The sequence below is a fragment of the Chlorocebus sabaeus genome, chromosome 22 (assembly GCF_047675955.1).
Source record: "Chlorocebus sabaeus isolate Y175 chromosome 22, mChlSab1.0.hap1, whole genome shotgun sequence".
In the NCBI taxonomy this organism is placed as follows: Eukaryota; Metazoa; Chordata; class Mammalia; order Primates; family Cercopithecidae; genus Chlorocebus; species Chlorocebus sabaeus.
This window is the reverse complement of record NC_132925.1, coordinates 66383696-66404658: the sequence shown is the minus strand read 5'-3', so window position 1 is coordinate 66404658 and position 20963 is coordinate 66383696. Positions and strand designations below refer to the sequence as shown.

Genomic DNA, 20963 nt, shown 5'->3' with positions numbered 1-20963 from the left:
AAACAAAAACAAAAACAAACCCTGTGCTTGACTGTTTAGGCTAAAGTTGTTCCTGTGGCCATGTAGCCCCCTTTGGCCTTCAATGAGAACACACAAGGGGAGGAAAGTTATTTCCCCATGTAAACTCATATGCTGATATATGCTTTGCAGCAATTTATAATTCATCTGACTGATGATTGTTCACTGTGAAACATTAACTAGGAAGACAGGGTATGAGGTGACAGGACTGGGAAAGGGGAGCTTCTCCTGGGAGGAGGTAAGGATCCGATTTTGTGGAAAGTTAAAACGGAGAATATCAGGAAACCGAGGCCCTAATAGTACACTTTTTGCAAAAATTTCACCTTGGAGGGCTGATTAGAGTAATGCAGCAGATGTAATTATCATAACAATGCCTGGTTCTGGAAGAGGTAATGAACAGACATCTTAATAATGAGGAATAAGTATTTCAGTGTTTTATTTTCATTAAGTTGGTTTATTACAAGAGTGACTACTAATTAGTCTCAAGGTTCTGGCCCCAAAGGAGGGACTGTGGTTGGAGCAGGGTCTGTGAGAGGAATATATGTCCGAAATGCCTAAAACACCTGGTCATTTCAATCCAAATTCCATTTGGATCAGACAGTAAACCAGATGTATGGCATCATGGCAAATAAAAATGACACCATCCTAATCCTATCTGTATCTTACTTTTTCTTCAGTAAGTATTACAGCTGAAATTGGTGTAAACATTACAATCAATCAGGAAATGATTTGTAGCAAATTCATTATTTAGGATCCTGGTGGTTACAGTAGTCAGAAAGATACCAGATTTGAAGCCCACCCAGTTTGGTGACCCCTGTTTTTCTATGCAAATATTGCCTGATTTGCAGATGCATCTTAGAAATGAAAAGCTGGACCTAGCCACCCGGAGTGTTAGTTATTACTGACAGGCAGTAATGGTTGCAATAAACGAAAGCGATTTCACTGTAAACATGGCCCTGATTGATAAACTTGCTCATAGCTATTCTTGTTTATAGGATATTGGGCCAGGCTGAAACTTTCTGTGAGACAGGTAGTCAGAATGCAGGGTTGTATGGTAAATTTGACCCTGTGTTCTTCACTGCTAGTCCTTGGCTTTATATCCATGAGGCTGAATGCGAAGGCATCAGATGGTCTAAAATACTTAAATCCTTCCAAAGTAGCAGGTAATACAACCAAGGGAAAAAAAGCAAACACTGCAAAAGGCTTTTATTTTATAGGCACCACTGCAAAATGAGGAATCACATCAAAACATATCAAATAGAAAATAATAATTTATTTTAACTTCATTTTACTTAATGTTTGTAACTAATCATGATTTTGTGAACTTGCTTGTATAAGTCTGTACCTTCAAATCTACAAAGGAAAAGTTTACTACAGTGAGCACTTAAAATTCCACAAACCATCTCCATCCACAACTTTCCTGTACATGCAAATTCTTTCAATGGGCTGCAATATTTGCAAACATGCTTTAAACTTCCATAAAGCTGCATGATATTTTGCTTTCTGCTAAAACCTTTACACTCTCTTGGAACCTTAACCAGGAAAATGTTTAAATGTATATCCCAACTCTAAATGCTGCCGGTTTGGTTATGTGTATGAAATCGTTAACCACCGGGTTGGGTGGTTTTGAGTTGAAACCTTCACCTAAATAGTATCTTAACGGTCACGCATATGAAACGCATTCAGTAACGTAACATTATAAAATAGGGTTCCATTAAAAATACATACTGGCAGTTGTATTTGTGTTTTTAGGCAGGAAAAAAAAGCGTGTTTAACTTTTTAATATGAATATAGTTTAAACAAATTATTCTGTGAAAGTATGCTTAATAAAAGATCTTTCTGAAATTTAAACACTTTATGTAAAAGGGTACAGGTAGAAAAGTACAATTGCTATTTGAAAAAAGCTCTGTTTGTTAATATTGCCTTCCAAGATAGTAAGGGTGTTTTTCTCTCTCTCCCCTTAAAATAGACCTATGACACCCAGAGTTGTAGGGTCTGCAAATTTGGACTATAAACATGAAGACCGTATTTATCTTATATACAAAAACTTGCCGCATTGAACGAGGCAGGAATTTCTACCCCAGTGGTAGTGGTCTCTTTTATGTACATAATGCAGAAGTGAAAATTATACAGTAGTCACCGATAGGAAGGAATTGTATACTCTAGTGCCGTCCGGGGATTTTGTGCCGTGGGTTAAGAGTTCCTGGATCGTCATCCAGTTATCGAAGATTTTTTTATTCCTCTTCTTCATCATCTTTTTGTGGCTTAGTTCGAGGATGTTCATCTCCTTCCTGTCGTCGGCTGCTTGTTGCTCCTTGAGACAATCCAACCTGCTCTGCATCATGAACTCGCGCCGCCGCCGCTGCTCCTTGGCCTTCACCAAGTGCTGCTTCCTCTCCTCCTTGCTCCAGTAGCGCCCCATCTTCATCTCGCTCACCGCGTCGTCGTCGGTGGTCATGCCGCTGCGCTCTTCCCGGATCTTCAGGGCGCGCTCCCGCAGCAGGCGGTCCCGCACGGGCCTCTTAGTGATGTAGCGCGTCCCGTCGCTGCGAATCTTCACCTTCCACTCCATGCGCGGCTCCGACGGGGTGGGGGAGCTCAGGTCCTTGCACATGCTCACCAGGCTCATCTGGCTCTGCGCGTACTCCACGGCCGACTTCTGCTGGATCAGCTGCATGTAGCTCTGGTAGTGCTGGGCGTGAGCCGGGATGTGCGCGTGCTTGTATGGGGAGTGGTGGTAGGTGGGCAGGTAGGCGCTGCCCAGCTTCTGGCTGGGCGTGGGGCTCCGGCTCCCATCGCTGGCTCTCCGCTCTTTGCCTTCCAGGGGCTGGCTGGGGTCCAGCTCCTTCAGGGAGGGGCTATAGGTAGGGGTGCCCACTTCGGGATCTTCCGTGATGGACAGCAGATTCTTTGGGGCTGGCCCATAGGCTTCCGTGGTCGCCACAGCCCCTTCGCTGCTCGGGCAGCTGATGCCCTCCGCTGCTCTCCTCAAGGAGTTGTCGGGGGAGATCTCCAGGGTGAGCGGGGTACTGCGGCAGCTCTCGCCCGTGTTGTAGGCGCTTGAGCTGTCCTTGTCGGATTTCTCCGGGAGCTCGGTGATGTCCGAGAGCTCGTGCCTGCGCACGTCAATGCTGGTGTTGTAGTTGCGGAAGCCGCTGTTATGTAGCATCCAGGACTCGCGGTACTGTTCCTTGAGCTGCTGCATCTTGTGGGCGCGCACGATGCTTAGGCACTCCAGCTCGATGCTGCGCAGCTCCTCGTTCAGCAGCTCCAGCTCCTTGTCCACGCTCTCCGGGTCACTCTTGCCGGCGTCCAGGGGGCCGCTAGGGTAGTACAAGCCATAAGGAGTGGCGCTCTTCACCTGGCACTTGAGCTCCAGGAGCTCGCGGAAGCGCTCGCACTCGTCCACCGGGATACCCAGGTAGTCGGCGTCCGTGCAGTCGGCTGAGATGAAGGACTCGTTGCTGAAGGGTAGGTCGCCGCTGCCCAAGGTGTCCTGGCTGCAGGTGAGCTTCCTCTGCCCCGCCAGCGGGTTGGAGGATGCGGTGGCATCGTCGCCGTTGTTCTCTTGCTCCGAGCTCTCGTCATTGCGGGTGCTCTCGTCGGTCCGCCCCACACCACTGTCCTTCTCGTGCTGGTTGGACAAGATGGTGGCTGTATCTGTGGTCCCACCGTCTTCCTCATGCTTCTTCTGCATAAAAACAAGAACAAAGGGTCACAGTGAGGGAGGCCTACGCAGCAGGTACTCAGGTTTGACCTTTCCTTGCAGTGTTTCTGGATAGGGCAGGCTGTACATTTCTAAGACCGAGGGGCAGCATCTGACAGTAGGACCAGGTCAAGAGCCTGGGCCTTAGCCACACTTACCCATATCTACCTGGGCAAGTCACTTATTCTTGTTCTTGTCCTCAGTTTTGTAAAATAAGGATAATAATAGTCATTTTATCTCAATGAATGATTCTGTTAAATCAATCAGTACACAGGTAGGATGTATAAAGGTCCTTGTTTAGCTCATACAGGACTCAGTAAGTGGCTCATTAAGACTCTGACAATGGTAGTAGCACAGTAGGGAGCTAGAGAGCGCCAAGTAGCTCAGGTTAAACAGAGGGGATTGCCTTACTTTGGAAAACATGGCTTTTTCCAATCTATGGTAATGCCGACGCATATGTTTTCCAGACAAATTATCATAAGGTCAGCTTTGCTTTGGCAATGGTGCTTAGATTTAAAAGCTTAGCTAGGGACAGTACCAGCTTGCATTTCACTGGTCTGGTGCTCAAATAGAAAACTACTTGAGGCTGTTTTCTTGCTGTCTTCCAGGTGGATAAGCTTCTGATGGTCTTTAGCGCCATAAAGGGGGATGGGGGAAGCGGACTTTCCTCCAGCTCAGCAGGGCAGTGTCAGGGACTGGTGCGTGGGCGTTACCTGCTGAAGCACACTAGCTGTGAATTGCATGGCCTGGTGGTGCTGCTCCTCCAGCATGTCCATGTGCAGGTCATCCAGAAAGTCGTTCCTGTCATCGTCCATCCAGCCCTCATCCAGCTGCAGGCAAGAGCAGCCAACACATGCCTTAGAAGTTTCCTTTCATGTTCATTTATGTTTTTTAAAAAATGACATTACCTTGGGGAAAAATATTTCCAGGGCTTCCTCCAAGAGTCATCAAAATGCAGTCTGCCCAGTGATTTGCCGTTAAGTCAGGAAACTATCCCACCCTCACATTACAGAGACCTCCAACCCTGTACTACAAACTGGGGAAGTCTTTAATAGCCATGATTTTTTTTTTTTCAGGGTGAAACTCTTTCATCCATCTCAGCTACTTTCACTGCAGTAAGACACCTGATTAGGAGGGTCAGATTTAGCTGTTCCCCCTGCTTGCTGGACCAGACACAAGTTTAACAGGTCCCATAGAAAAATGATTTTTAGTGTGAAAAGAGTTCTTTCTGATACAGTAGATACAGTAACTAGCTGTTTGACTTGGGCAAGGATATCACGGTTTTTTTGTTTTTTTTTTTTTGAGACTGAATCTCGCTCTGTCTCCCAGGCTAGAGTGCAGTGGCATGATCTTGGCTCACTGCAACCTCTGCCTCCCGAGTAGCTGGGATTTGGGATTACAGGCATGTACCACTACGCCCAGCTAATTTTGGTATTTTTAGTAGAGATGGGGTTTTACCATGTTGGCCAGGTGGGCCTCATCCTGACCTCAAGTGATCCTCCTGCCTCGGCCTCCCAAAGTGCTGGGATTATAGGCGTGAGCCACTGAGCCTGACTGGATATCACTTTTAAAAGGCCTTTATCTGCCTTGCCCTAAAAAGAGTGAACTATTCAGAAGTTGGCACTCTATAGCTTATGGGCTGAATCCAGCCTGCTATTTTTATAAATAAAAAAACATTTAACGAGAACACAACTATGTCCATTCGCTGACATAAATGTCTATGTCTGCTTTTGCACTAGAGTGAGAGAGTCTAGCAGAGATGGTATGGCCACCCGAGTCAAACATTTACTATCTGGACCTTTAAGAAAAAGTTTGTGACTGTGGGTGAGATGACAGCTGAAGTTCTCTCTGAGCTCATGAGGCTTCCATCTGTGGAGAATCAGATGCCCTGTATGCTGCTGTCTTTAGGCTACTTTTTCAACTGGGTTTCATACTGATATGGTTTGGCTGTCCCCACCCAAATCTCACCTTGAATTGTAACTCCCATAATTCCCACATGTTGTGTGAGGGACCTTGTGGGAGATAATTGAATCATGGATGCAGTTTTCCCCATACTGTTCTCATGGTAGTGAGTAAGTCTCATGAAATCTAATAGTTTTATAAGAGGAAACCCCGTTTGCTTGGTTCTCATCTCTCTTCCCTGTTGCCATGTAAGATGTGCCTTTTGCCTTCCGCCATGATTGTGAGGCCTCCCCAACCATGTGGAACTGTGAGTCCATGAAACCTCTTTTTCTTTATAAATTACCCAGTCTTGAGTACGTCTTTATCAGCAGCATGAAAATGGAGTAATACACATACCTAAAGAGATCTACTACTGGACTGCCCTAGATGTGTTGCTGGAGCCATTCTAAGTGGATCAAGAATGCCACCTGGGAGGGTTCATGATTCCTTCTGTGGAAGGAGTTATTATAACAGTGGTTTCTGAATCAGATTACTTGGGCCTGAACCCCTCCCTGCTTTATCACCCTCCTTCTGGGGCTTTTCTGGGTAACTTTTGAACCTCTGGAAACTTCCATCTCTTGGGAAGGGCTCTCCTGTGTGTAAAGTGATCCACGGAGAGTCTAGCACTTATTTGGTGGTCATATCAGTTTTAATTATTATTTATCATTCAATATTTCTTTTATTTTGAAAGAGCAATTTTTAATTCCCCATACTCTGCTATTGTAAATGGAACCTACACAGATCAAGGCTGGAACACGTTAGGCCTTGGGAAGTCAAACGTCTTGATGGTCATGACTCCAGTGGTCATGACTCCAGTTGTGTTTTCCATTCCATTCTGTTTCCTTTTCCTTCCCTATGATCCCTGCATTAACCAACCTGGTGGGCCTGCAGTATAGATGTCAGGGTGGGTATCTAACCAACCTTACATGGCTAAATCATAAAGTGGATTCTAAGTCACAGCAAGTTTGATTACATTTCTAGGGTACAAAGCACCTTCAAGTTCACAGCCAATACTCAGGTGCTCTTTTCCAAGCCTGGGGACCTGAGCTTTTGATTTTAGAAATACAGACCCAGTTTCATCTGTAGGAAGCCGATTTACCTGGAGTTCAGGCCTTGCAATCAGCAATGAAAAGTTTTTATTTTCTTCACTGGTTAGAAGAGCCACAGCCTCTTCTCGGTTCTGCACCTCTATCCCATTGATCTTTAAAAAAACAAACAAACAAAAAGGGTGGTGGGGAGTGGGGAGACAAATAGTATGATTAGATGGTGCAAAATCATTCTATTCTATTTCAGACCTGCATTTGTCACCCACTCACAGCTGGCACATAAAACTTCCCTGTAGCTGGAAAAGAATACTGATTTTAGGAAGGAAAAGTCTTGCTCAGAGCAATGCAGTTTCTCTGGTCTACAAAGGAGCCTCCATGAGTGTAGTTCATGAGGTGACTGTGATGTGTGGAGTGTGAACAGAAGGGGCTGGACCTCTAGAAGACAGCACTGAGAAAAATCATAATGCTGTGCAGAGGGAACATGTAAGTAATTAGACATAATCAGGCAGGAATATATGTAGACATTATTGGATAATATAGAAGAAAAAGCAGCAATGGGTCTGATGTGAACATTATGGAAACTGAGGTTAAGAAAAGGCAATAGAATTATACATGGTGTTTTGTGTCCCCAGTTTGACACTTAAACTTCTTTAGGCCAGGCAGAGGGTCAAGTGGGCATGACACTCTCACTATCACACTTGATTAACCCTCTTGCAGGATTTCTGCTTGCATGTCCTGGTGACTTTGACCCCTGTTGGTCTGGAGGTCTTAATCCTGGTGGAATGCCACCTCCAGGGAACACAGCAATGGTTCCATTGAATTGGAAGTGGAGCCCTCCACATGCCTCCTTACACCAGTGAGCCAACAGGCAGCAAAAGGGGTGACGCTATTGGTTGGAGTGATTGCCTTCAATTACCAAGGGAAAATGAGCTTGGTGTGATACAGTGGAGGCAGGGAGGACTGTGTCTGGAACCCAGCGGATTCCTTGGAGTACCTCTGAGTGCTTCCATTCTTAGTAAAGGTTAATGGAAAACTCCAGCAACCAAAAAAAAAAAAAAAAAAAAAAAAAAAAAAAAAAAAAATAGGCAGTATGCTGAGGACCCTGACCCTTCAGGTGTGAAGCCTTCAGGTGTGAAGGTTTGGGTCACTTCCCTAGGGCAAGCGATCCTGAGCAGCACAGGTTCTGGCTGAAGGCTAGAGAAACCCAGAGTAGGCAGTGGGAGAAGAAAATCAAAATGACTTGTGGTGAGGTATGCAATGAGAAAAACACGGTGGATTAGGAATGAGAGGATATGGATGAGAAGAGAGAAAGCTAAGCCTTGCAGACACAATGAAGCCAAGAATCTCAATTCTGTGAGATTAAAGAAGGTTGTAGCCAAAAGAGACATGAATGGTCTCATTTAGACTAGACGGAGCAACAGGGCTCGAGGTCAAGTGACGACCCTCAGAAGCGATTCCAGGATGGTTAGATGTTGAGTCAGAAAATTTATAAGACTTTTCAATCGATTCTGCTAAATTTGCCAAAAATGTTCCCATTTTATGGACGAGACTCTGAAATGCTTGGTCCAAAGTTAATCTTTCAGAGAAATCTAAAACGAGAATTATGTTAGTTCACAAGTTGTAAACTGTTGGCCTGACTTTGGCTCACTGATGTTTTGATCCAAATAGAATGAAAGAAAATGAGCTCAAGTTTTGCAAGGCCCTCTTTGGACAGAACATGCCCCATCTAGTTTGTCTCAGTCCTCACCACTCCCTGTTGTGTCTTATGACTCAGACTTAGCCTCACAATTAGTTTAACTTGTCTGGCCTCACTACACATCTGTGTTTGTGATCCCTGTTCTTTAACCTCTTCTGAAATTTCAACCCTAGACCTATCATTAGAACCAGTTTGCTCTTTAGTGATAGGCCCCTTATGAGGCCATTGTTTGGAAGTGGACTTACCTGGATAATGCGGTCTCCTTCTCGGATGCGCCCATCCTTGGCTGCAATGCTGTTAGGGTCAATCTGAAACACACATGGACCATTTCAGCACAAACGCAGATATGCATGAAAATAAGCAACAGCACTTTCAAAGCCATCTCTAACACAGTTATGCTCATCCCTTTGTTTCTGTTTTGCACAGAAATAAACAAGACTTAGTGTCGTGCAAGGAGAGGCAAACATGAGGTGATCTGCTTCTAAGCCCTTTCTAGGGCTGGTTCTTGGATCCCTGCATAGTAACTCTATTACATAGCAGTGTGTGCAGGCTCTGCTGATCTGAGGAGGCACAGCTGACTTTTGTTGCATGCATGGTAATTAAAATAAAATCAATGATGTAGAACAGGTTAAAGGATACCCTTCATTATGATGACTAGCAACCATACCTTATTTTATACCAAATACTTGTATTAAAATTTGGAAAATAACTTTAAATTTGAAATATCATTGGGACAAGGAGGACTGATAAGGGGAGGGATGCCCCCAAACACAGAAAGGCTGGGTTAACTTAAGCTTGGTGGATGACATACAACCAAAGAGACAATTTCGGAGTCTAGTAGTTCGTTCCGTAGCGACAGATTTTATTTCCTGACAAAATTGGGTTTCTGTGATTGCAAGGATGCGTGTGCACTGTAAGGTTTCCATGCTGAAACCAGCTGCTTTCTGTATCTTCTCAAGGAAGGTCAAAACAGCATGCATGTAGTTTGATAAGTACATACAAAAGTCACATTTAACTTATATGAACTCAACTACATATACTCCACTAAGAGGAAAAAAAAAAAGAGTGAGAGACAGAGAGAGAGGCTTTAAAAAGTGTAAGTGATTCCACCCACCATTCCACTCAATGAACATGAGTTGGGAAATGTGAATCTGCTGTTCCCTCGGGGCTAAACACACAAAACCATGTAAATGGCTCCATTTTATGGCTGATTTGCAGGCTTCTCAAGGGTAATTTTGCCTTAAGTACTTACATTAGAACTTAACCTCCATGGAAAGATGCAATGCCATGGAGTGTGATGAGGGGGACAGAATAATTTGTGTCTTTCCAAAGAGTTCTTGATGAGGTAGGTTAGGGTTGGTGAACATATAAAAGAAAAAAAAACCCTTTTGGTCTTGATATGATAGTTACAAAAACAAAATCAGCCTTTGTACCTCACTGATATAAATCCCAATGTCATCTTCATCGTCCGTCCGGTAGCACACAGTGAGGCCCAGCTTGTCCTGGCTGTTCATTCTGTAGAGGTCCACTTCCTAGACAAAGAAAGGCATTCCCAGTGAGACTGCGGCAGGCAATGCGAGTTGAGGGGATGTCAAATGCTTTAAAAATATTATCTTTAAATGATGAACTGGATTTCTTTGCATTCAATTGTGTAGGGCCGGTTAACTTACTAAAAAAAAGTGATTATGGACACAGGATCAATGCCTAGGGCATTTCTGACCTTTCACTCAATATAAAGTCATTTTGAAAATAGTTATTTCATTGATCCCCCAAAGAAAAATTACCCATATTTCACTCAGAGTCAAGACTTCTGGGGCAGGGCTTTTCAAAAGCACTTTTTCAATGTCTGCCACAAACAAGAATATTTCCATACCCCAAACCAACCAGCCATTTCAGTACAAATGTTTCCAATGTGTTTGGTTAGATTATTTCACATTGCGTTCCCTTAATATTCACAGTCATAGAACTTGCAAACAGATTACACATAAATTGATCCAAGAAAGGAGGGTAACGTGATAGTGTGCAATTAATGTTCTCCACAACAGCTGTGATATTTACAGTTGAGAAATTAGTTTCAGCCGCTATTACTGCAAATTAAATAAGATAAAAGCAAAGTGAGCCCAAACGCGGGACACATGCTATTGTATTTGCCAATTAGTCTGTGCTTCAGAATGAAGTCAGAACTTTGGAAATTGTCGGAGCCTTAGGGGGGCCATCCTGGGGCTCTCAGTGTAACCAGGCTAAGTCACTCCCCTGCCCACTTTGCCAATGACTTGTGCAAGTTTTGTAGCTCTAAGCTGCAGGCCTATTTGAAGGGCCACGTGATAAGTTCTCTGGCAGATCCTTTGGTCTAATTTTTAGTGTTATCTAATCACCAAGCAGGAGAATGGAGGGGCTCTGAGATGGGGTCTTCGTGCCACTGTATCTGGGGACTATTTCCAAGTGGCCTCTCTCAAGGGTCTTCTTAGAGGGGAAGGAGAATGTAGCTGTCTGTGGAGAAGCTCAAAGCAGTTATATGGCAGATACTTCTTGGACTCTCCCCGATGAAAGGCAGGGTGCCAGGCACCATGGACACTTCCCAGGTGGAGGAACAGCAGGTGTAAAAGGCCCTGGGCCAGCATGGCCAGAGTCCCGTGTACAAAAAACAGAGAAGTGGGTTGAGGGTGGCCAGGTGGCAGAGCTAGACCAGGCAGGGCCCACAGGCCAGCATGAGCAGCTAAGATTTTATTTCAACATCATGGGAACCCATCAAAAGGTTTCAAGTGAGGACTGCCATGATCTTAATGACTTTCAGCAGTCTCTCTTGCTGATACCTGGGGTATAACGTGGTGGGGAAGAGTTGTAACTATGAAGACAGATGTTCAGAACCCAACTCCCCCTCTTTCTAGCAGCTTGATCATGTGCGTGTTAGTATATCTAAGGTCTGTGTCCTCACTAGTACCTGTCATCCGGCCTCCCAGAGTCACCAACGTGAGGCACACAGAGCTCTTAGCACATTGACTGACCCGTAGAAAGTCCATGGTCACCGGTAGTATAATAATTACATGCAGGTATGGTTACTTGCCTGAAGTCACAAGAAATTGTGGTAGAGTGTGTATATTTCAGTGTCCCTCTTAATAAGATTATTTTCTGAACACTGATATGTTAATTAATTCAACAGCTTCCTAATTATAGCTCTATCAATATGGTAAATTCTCATTAAATGAAACCCCATTAATTTCTGATCATTGAGTTAGGTGGAAATTTCTTCATTTTTGAGATATATACTAAGTGGGCTTAAGGGTCATATTTAACAACGAGAGCAAGCCTAAATACTTGGGTTTCTAAATACTTTGGAATAACCAATTTGCATACCACAAATATACTAGGCATACATCAATCCTCTTATGTTTCAAACACATCCCCCTGTCTCTCTTAGGGTACACTTCATTTGAATATGAGTATCAGGGAACACTTTTTCAGTTTTGACATTTCCTTGAGGTTAGTGTGAATCAACAAAATATCATGACTGTGTAGGTCCAACTGCACAGATGCAGCTCAAATGCTGCCACTTAGCCCGGTGCTATCCCTGCAGGAGACACATCTTGCTGAAACAGGTCCACATGCAACCCAAGCAGAGACAGCAGTGGGAAGATTGTAGGAAGAGAAATGAGAAAGATGAGAGATGCTGATAATTCAAGTCAAGATCTTGATAATTCAAGATGCTGATAATTGCAGCTTTTTCTGAATGGCTGGCTGCCAAGGTGATTCTCTCTCAAGGAAGTACAGAAGATACTATAGTTCTAATGGACTTTCTACTGCTGCTGCTGCTCCTCCTCCTCCTCAAAGCGTGCTTCCTGGTCATGATGAGGTGAGCACAGAAATTAAGGGAAGTGTTCAGAAACCTCTATAGCAAATGGACATTGTCATGATAACCAAGGGCATGATTAGCAGATTTGTCTCACTGGACAAAGTGTAGACCAGTTCAGGTGTTGGTGAACGTGTCGCAGATGGGGTGAGTTACACAGTCACACACAGTAGGACCACGTATTGGTTAGAGACAGACTGAAAAGGAAACAAACCAGCCAACCTGGTCCTTGTGGCTTTTCAGCACAGTCTGACAAGCACAACTCTGTAATACACTTGTAGATCTGAGTGTTCCATTTGAGAGGCATAAGGTACGAGGAGTATACAAGTAAGAAAAAGACTCCTAAAGAATGTGATATTGACACTCTGTTATGCAGAAAATGATTAGATTTATTTGGCCTACTACCAAACATGTAGGTGGCCTGATGTCATGAGACTTTAGAATACAATTTTGATAAAACCTAACCTGAAAAGCATTTCTGTTCTATCTTTTGTCAGTATTTTGATTGATAGAGATTTGGAGGACTATTAAGCTATAGAGTAGTTGGCATTAGTTCATGTTGCTAATCATGATTATTTTTTCTGTACATTTTTCCTTCTGAATCTGTCAATTCCTCCAACAAATCTTTATGACTTAATCAGGGAGAAAACTTTCTTAGAACAAAGTTTCAGGCTGGAACAAAAGATACTCAAAACATTTATTGTTTTAAGATATTTTCATCTGAATTAAGAACCACTTATGCTTCCTTCCTTATACGCTGCCACTAACCTCACCTGTGTTTAGTAAAATTAGTAATCGATTCTTCACAAATGCTAACTGTTTGACATTTTTGCATGGGAGAGAAGAAGGTCCCATTAATAGTTCTATTCCCAGTTAGTGTTCATTTTAGAACACATACTCCCTCACAACACCAGAATGGTGTAAAGCCCAACACTGCGTTTAGCCTTTAACTCCCATCACAAATCCTCTCAGGACAAACCGTCATGGGGACAGTCACGTTCTCAGTTTGATCTTTAAAACAGACATAAGAATGCTAGTGTTTCACTTCAAGGGCAGTACTCCAGGAGCAGTTTTCTATCTTAGAAGTGGTCTGTGTTATCAAAGGATGAGTGATATTGGATGAACAAATGCTGGTGAAGCACATTTCCAAATAACAAAGCAAAGGGTATTCTGGAGCTTACTCTAGGTATTTACTTGACACTGATGTGAGATAGGAAGGTGTGGGCTATAATATTTCCTTGCCTTATCTGGCCCTTCTTGGAACTCTAAACAAAAGCCAGAAAAGCTTCATTTAGAAGGCACAGGATACGACTTAGCCTTGGTCATTTAATTTTCAAGGGGTGGTTCAACATCACAGAGAAGAATCTGGTTGCTGACAGTTAAGCACGGAGTGATCCATAATAGGCTTTCAGAAGCGCTTGAAAAACAACAGTGTAAGAGCTGGTATTGTCTCTGTATCTGTATGGATTTATGGTTTACCTTGTTTTCTTACAAAGAAGATTACAGTAAGGCAATGGTAGCTGAATAATGAATTGTGCAATGAAAGCAGTGTCTAGACTTGTATGCTGTGCACAGTAGGTGCTCAATAAAATTGAATGAACTTCAGAGTCCAAGGCAGGATGATCCAAATGAAAAACCAGTTTGGTTCCATCTTTAATGAGGGAGGTTGCCTTGAGCAAGTCATTGAACTTCGACAAACTTAGCCATTCTGTGGTTTTAAGACACAATATTTTGGGGACTCAGTGGAAAGTAAAATTCCTCAAACTTACTGGGTGGTTTGTAAATTCTCAGCATTTCTGTGTGACCGATCTAGTTTTACACAATTGAGCATATTGCTGAAAGCATAGAAGTTATCAATATGTATCTGTCTGTGATGGAGATAAGATTTCAAAGAAGACTATTAATCAAACTGGTATGAATAATGTAGTAACATTATCTGGATTACAGCTACCCCTGTTACTGGTATCTTGTTGCTTACTGGTCTAGATGGACTATTGATAAAAACGAACAGCTAAGCCTGACATTTCAGATGAAATTGAAACGATATTCCAATTAAGAGTTTTAAGAGGGCCATTCCACCTTGTTGATTCAAACTCTCTGTTTCAGCATCAGCTACTTTAATCAAAGGGGATCTCAAAGACTCATTTCAATGCTTTATCCACCTCCAGGAAGACTGGCCACTAAAGCATAACTCTTCAACTTATTGGTCCAGGTTGCTATGCACATTTAAGTTATCTCAACAGTTTCCATGGTGTTATATAGACATATCTCTAAAGACTGCATTTTCCCTCAAGGACCTTATGTTTGAGATACAGTAACGAGGCATTTTATTCCTTCATTCAAAAAACATTTCTGGGTGTCTACTATATGCCAGACATGGTCTGGGCAAAAGGAATATACGGTAAATGAGTTAGACCAGAGCCTAGCTCTCAGGGAGCTTGTATTCTAGTGGGGAAGACAGATAAGAAGTAAATAATGGGCTGGGTGTGGTGGCTCATACCTGTAATTCCAACACTTTGGGAGTCCAACGCAGGCAGATCACTTGAGGGTCAGGAGTTTGAGACCAGCCTGGCCAACAAGGTGAAACCCTGTCTCTACTAAAAATATCAAAATTAGCCAGGTGTGGTGGCACATGCCTGTAATCCCAGCTATTTGGGAAGCTGAGGCAGGTGAATTGCTTGAACCTAGGAGGCAGAGGCTGTGGTGAGCCAAGACTGCACCACTGCACTCCAGCCTGGGTGACAGAGCAAGACACAGTCTCCAAAAAAAAAAAAAAAAAGTAAATAATGGTACTGGTGACATAGGGGTGCTTCAGAGAGTAGCCAGGGAAGCTCCTCTGGAGAGGTGACATTTGGAGAAAAGATTGAGGCATGTAAACATCTGGGGCACTGCCACGCAGGCTGTTAGAAGGCGTAGTACAAAAAGTGGCAAACACCCTGATTACACAGGAAAAGTAATGAGGAAGCCAATTCAATCCAGGATGGGGCTGACCAGGAAAGGTTCCCTAAGGATCTCTTCCTTGTCCTGTGCCTCAAAGGCTAAAGAAAAAATTCTAGACTGGCTGGGGCATCCTGCATAATCTCCAGGTCAATCCCGGTTCCCTTCTGATATACTTAGCTTCCTCAAAAAACCAGGTTTGGAGAGCATTTTAGTCTCCTATTGAAATTGTAGCTTTCCTTTCCTTTCATTACATCATGAGAACACAATACAGGTGACAGCAGTTTCACAGCCTACATAGGATGCTTCTGATGAATCGCCTGGGAAATTAAAACAATAGACAAAAGAAAAAGCCTTCTTTGGGCATGTATTTTCTTTCTTAATTGCCTACAGGAAGATGTAGAGCAGGTGTTCAGTGCCTGAAAATTTATGGGTAATTATTTGTCTGCTCAACCCTAGGGTACACTTGGGTGTAATCCCTTTAACTCTAAGCAGTCTCATAATAACAGGGATTTGACACTTACCTAAATATGATCATTTTGTGTACTTTAAAAGGGAGAACATCTGTTTTTCTTTTCTTTCTTCTTTTCTTTTTCTTTTTTGAGACAGAGTCTTGCTCTGTTGCCCAGGCTGGAGTGCAGTGGCATAATCTTGGCTCACTGCAACCTCCACCTCCCGGGTTTAAGCAATTCTCCTGCCTCAGCCTCCCAAGTAGCTGGGATTACAGGCGCGTGCCACCATGCCTGGCTAATTTTTGTATTTTTAGTAGAGACGGGCTTTCACCATGTTGGCCAGGCTGGTCTCGAACTCCTGACTTTGTGATCCACCCACCTTGGCCTCCCAAAGTGCTGGGATTACAGGCGTGAGTCACCGTGTCTGGCCAGAACATCTGTTTTTCTCTGTGCATTTGCTTTAATAAAATCTCAACACACTCATACATACTTTCCTTGTATATAACATCCATGGAACTAGTTGTTCTTTGGAAGGTGCTGACTTTAGTCCAATTCAATTTAGATGATAAGTGGTCTGTTGAGATTGGCCCCTTACTTAAATATAACAGCCTGATTTTTCTAAAATTGAACCCAACAGTTAGAACAAAACAGGATGGAATCTAGAAGGCAGATTGCGACTGTTCTAAGAAATCTCGTGCAGAAGCAGGGATGACAGGCACATGCCAGTCTCCCTGGAAAGTGGGCCCACTTTAGGAAACTCACTTCTCAGCCCATGGGTTTTATTAATTAACCTTCTCAAACGGACTGACCAGAGGCCCTTTCAGAGACACACCTCTGAAACAGCAATGCTGGAGGTACAGCTACTGTTCTGTAGTGGAGAGACCCTTCCGGTGAGTGGCTGCAGTAGGCCTCAGCTGATGCGTTCCTAGCCTAGGAGGCCTGAGCCATCACCGCCACAGAACTGAGGACAACATCTGTCCAAAATTGCCAGGTTCATTTTATGAGAAGGCACTTAGGTAACAGAAATGACCTGGTGACATCTGAGTTGCTGTGGACAAAAGACCAAATGTTAAAGCAAGACTTCCTGGCTGCTATGGACTCACAGTACTCCATGGTAACTGTTCAAAGGAGCTGGAGATGGAGAATGCCCCTATTCTGGTTGTTTAAGAAGAAATGAAAAGCTAATGTCTAATGGTCCTAATGGCTGGTGAGCTCCTTACAGGCAGGCAGGGTGGTGACTTCCTGATTTTGCATTTCTAGGGCCAAACAGTATATTTAATGTAAGAGATGCTCAGTAAAATGAACAGAATTGAAAATAAACACGAATATAAAGTCTGATGGCATCCAAGGTCTAGCTTAAAATATTAATCCTAGGCTAGTTTTCTAAACACCTGCGTTGTGTCTGCTTTTATTCATGAAAAGAGAGAAGCAGTCTTAGGAACACAGTGTCACATACCTACGAGGGGTTCAGTCATTCCTAGGCCCTGATAATTTTACTCTGCATGGACAGCATGGGCAATAATCGTGACTCAGGGGCACATCTCTACACTGCAGTGAGTGAAAGGCACCACCAAAGCCTCGCTGGAGTAACTCAAGAGAACAAGAGGAAATGATAGCTTGGGCTTCTTTATCTGGGCCTGCGGCCTGTAGGTCAGGGTAACGGGCACTGGGGTACCTAGGGACCTTGTTAAAGTACAGATTCTGATTCTGAAGATCTGGGGGACCAAGTTTGTGCAGTTCCCACATCTCCTAGGTGAGAACTCTACTTTGACCAGCCAGGCTGCTGGTCCTCCTACCACACTTTAAACAACAGGGTTCTAGGGAACAGTTTCTGAGTGGCTCACTCCTGCTTTGAAAGCAGGATGCTCTCAGGTGCTTCAGGCTTTGGGGAGAAAGACTCAGTTCAGGCTAGTCTTAACACTTCTTTAATACTAGCTAATCTCCTTAGAGAAAAGGCAGGATGTAGTGGCCCCAGGCTCCCAACCCTCAGCAGGCACCCTTATTGAGCACCAGGATTTAATAACACTGGCTTGTGTCCACTGTATTTAATTGTATGGGATTTTCTATTTAAGACAATGGATGCTGACTTTCTGCTTGAGGCAGTGGTATAGCGTTTCCTTTAAAATAAAATTACCATAGTTTAAATAAGTTGAGTCGAGTTAAGGAGAAATAGGAAGCACATAAGAGTTCTGGTGATATTCAGATACAACAAAAAAACTGTAAGACAGAATGGCCCAAATTGGGCAGATACTGTGGGGGCTCAGCGACTCTCCTGAAACCATATGCAAGCTCTCACAGGCAGCACAGTTTTTCCAGAGAGGGGCTGCAGGTTCCATCAGATTCTCAAAGGTATTAGAAACTAAAAAAAGAGTTAAAGAACCCACTGCTATAAAGTCAAGTTTAACTAAATACCAAAGACTGCAGAGTCTCTACTACTTCGTAACTCTAGCTTCTGAAACACTTGACAGCTTTTTAAAGGAACTCTACTTTGCCACAATTACATCATCAAAAAGCAGTGTCGTCCCATAAAGATGATTGAATAGCCCTCTGTTTGGAGAGCAGTGTTTCTCCAACAGTGTTCCAGAGAACTGTAGACTGAGGAAGTATAAACAGGTACTTGGCCAGAGAGGTGGGGGAAATTCTGCCCACTCCCCCAGGGGATTTACCAATGCTAGTTAGATAGTCAAGATTCTCAGAAGTCCGCCAAGAAATCTGTTTAGTTTTCTTCGATCTGGCATTTCTCAAATGTATTTCCTTATGAACCCCCTTTGGAAGGAACATACATTAACAAATTAAGGAAAAGTGTCCTGAAGGAGTCATGGCTGCTTCACCAAACATCCCTGAAGCTGGGGTGATAGGACACTAAATAAGAGGCAGAATCCTGATTTTTGAAAATGACAAAACTTCATTTCCTGGAGCAATCGTTAAACGGCAAGCGCTTTGGTAAGTAGTTGACAGCAAGCAGAAACAGTCAAGTTTTTATAGTGGCCATTCCTGTTTAGAACAGGTACATTTAGGGAAAATTTTAAAGTTTTAAAAACTTGCATTGAGTCAGTCATGCCACTGGCGACAAGTCCTTTCATTTGACTGTATCTGGCTAACCGTCAGTTAAGTCATCGTTTGCCCACATTTATTGATTTTTAACTTCTGTTTTGGAATAAGAACTCTTGGTAACTTTAAGTAGAGGAACACAGCTGTTTTCTACTATTCGACTGCTTCTGTCCTTGCACAGAACCTACTGCCACTAAACAGTTCAGCTTCAGAAGTATTGGTAGGACAGCATAGATTACACAACAGTTAGCCATGAAATTGGATAAAATGTTCGATTTTTTTCCTGGGTGACCTTTTGATGGTACCCAAGGGCTTGCCTGTCAACATCAGGTGTCTTTTTACTTTATTCCACAAGATCAGCTTTCAAAAATGCTCTTATATGTTTTGAAACCCCACTGAAATATAAAAGTGTTTCCCCCAAAATATAAATATATTATACAAGTTAGTGTTTCCTGTATTTTCTATCACCCTTATTAAAGGAAAATGGGAAGTAGAACTCTGTTGGCAACCTGGTGTCCTCTAAATATTTTAAACCTTAACAAAGACCTACTTGACATTATACAGCATCTTGAATCTTTACCTAATCCTGTGTGGCCTCAAGCAACACTTAAGAAGAGTTATGGATTTGTTTAATTTCTTCTATATCAGTGTTAGCAAGCTTGAAGCAAGTGAAGCAGTGAACAAACCCTTTTGTTAGGGCAGGCTAGCATTCACTGAAGTAATTTATCCACCTACTCTTGAGCCATCTGCCTTTGAGTAAAGAGTGGTGATGACATAAAAGGGAGGAAGGTGAGGAGGCTTATATTAGTTACAAGAATGTATGGATTATGTGGATTCAAAGGTTGACAACAGGATTTACTGTCCTATCTTTTAAGTGATTCAAATAAAAAAAAAAAAACCTTACATTTCTGCTTTTGGGACTTGATTATTAAGCTCTGTTTCCAAGGAGGGAAGAAGAATCTCAGTTGTGCCTTTCAAAGGGCATAAGTAAAAGTGGTTCTGCTTTTGTTATTTTTCCATTGGCATCTGTAAACTAATTTATGTTTATAGAGAACTTATTAGGCATTCTGTGTTCTTAATAATGACTCCTAAAATGAGACAAGGATGTTCTTCATACCTCCAGCTCCAGCTCCTCCCTGTCCATCTCCTGATGGATGTCTCCAATGTAGTCATTTGGATCGTAGTATTCATGGGCTGAGGGATGCCTGAAAAGAGATGCAACATCATTACAGCCCTGTTTCCAGTGTCAGTATCTGTTTCTCTTACACCCATTGTCAGGCCAGTGGCACGGGAACAGTTCCCAGGGTGTGGGCCCTTTCATGACTCACTTCCCTCTGGATGGGGCTCTCAGCACGGTCAGGACCTCCATCATCCTAATTTTACCATTTGCCTTTAGTCCATTTCCTCCTGAAGGACTTAAGATGCAAAGTGCCAGCCTGATGGGCTTTGTTGTTTGCAGAGCCCATCCCGGAGCCTGCCAGTCATGTGATTCAACGTGACTAATTTCTAACTCCATCTGTACGCAGGAAACAGGACAGTATTTTACTCCTTATTGCTTCATTGTTAGATTTAATCTCTGCAGAAAACTAGGCTGGAGCCCAGGCAACAGTCTAAGATATGTGCTGGCTTCTGAGACCAGTTCAAAAGGCTGAGACTGAAACTCTTCCGCTGTTACCTAGGACAGTGTCTTTTTGAATGTTACCCACAAAAATGTTTGATATCACAATGCAGTATGCACTTACATGGTTGAAACGTATGTGCAAACATGTAGGCATCAATGCATATGTGTGTATATGTTTACATATAATGAGTACACATACATATTCATTCTGCTAGGAGACTGGAAGCTTGTGTTTCCCCAGGACAACATATGCAAAACACAATCCACAGAACTCATGACATCTTTGGAAGCGTCATTAAAGGAACCTCAAGGAGCAAAGGCAGTGGGAGTCATAACATACTCGATCAGTGGCTTTGAAAGGAGCTTAACAGTCCACGGTGCCAGATGCCAAGCTTCAGCCTCTGATTGTTGGCTGGGGACCCAAACCTTCACGTCCTCAAGGGTCATAGCACAGCAATCAATGGGCCCTAGTCTTCCCTGCCAGGCACTTAGTTTTGAAACAACAGATCAGACATGAGTGGCCATTCAAACAAGGGCTGGCTTTCAATTTTCTGGACCCATCAGGCAAATAGACTGCCTGCACTTAACGGGCTTTTAGTACTGAGGTTACTGTTGGAAGGTCTGGGCTTTCACGCATCAACTTAACAT

General features: G+C 43.2%; 1 protein-coding gene across 2 annotated transcripts in view; it reads right to left on the bottom strand.

Annotated features, from left to right (window-relative positions):
* Window positions 1-1206: 1206 nt before the first annotated feature.
* Window positions 1207-20963, bottom strand: part of PDZRN3 (PDZ domain containing ring finger 3) — a 242497-nt gene continuing 222740 nt past the window's right edge. For both annotated transcript variants that reach the window (XM_007985006.3, XM_007985005.3), the window contains 6 exons: window positions 19812-19899; window positions 9841-9939; window positions 8653-8715; window positions 6765-6866; window positions 4438-4554; window positions 1207-3709 (listed from right to left, as the gene is read on the bottom strand). In XM_007985006.3, the coding sequence (XP_007983197.2) occupies window positions 2144-3709; window positions 4438-4554; window positions 6765-6866; window positions 8653-8715; window positions 9841-9939; window positions 19812-19899 (2035 nt within the window). In that variant the 3' untranslated portion in view covers window positions 1207-2143. The remainder of the gene's footprint in view (window positions 3710-4437; window positions 4555-6764; window positions 6867-8652; window positions 8716-9840; window positions 9940-19811; window positions 19900-20963) is intronic.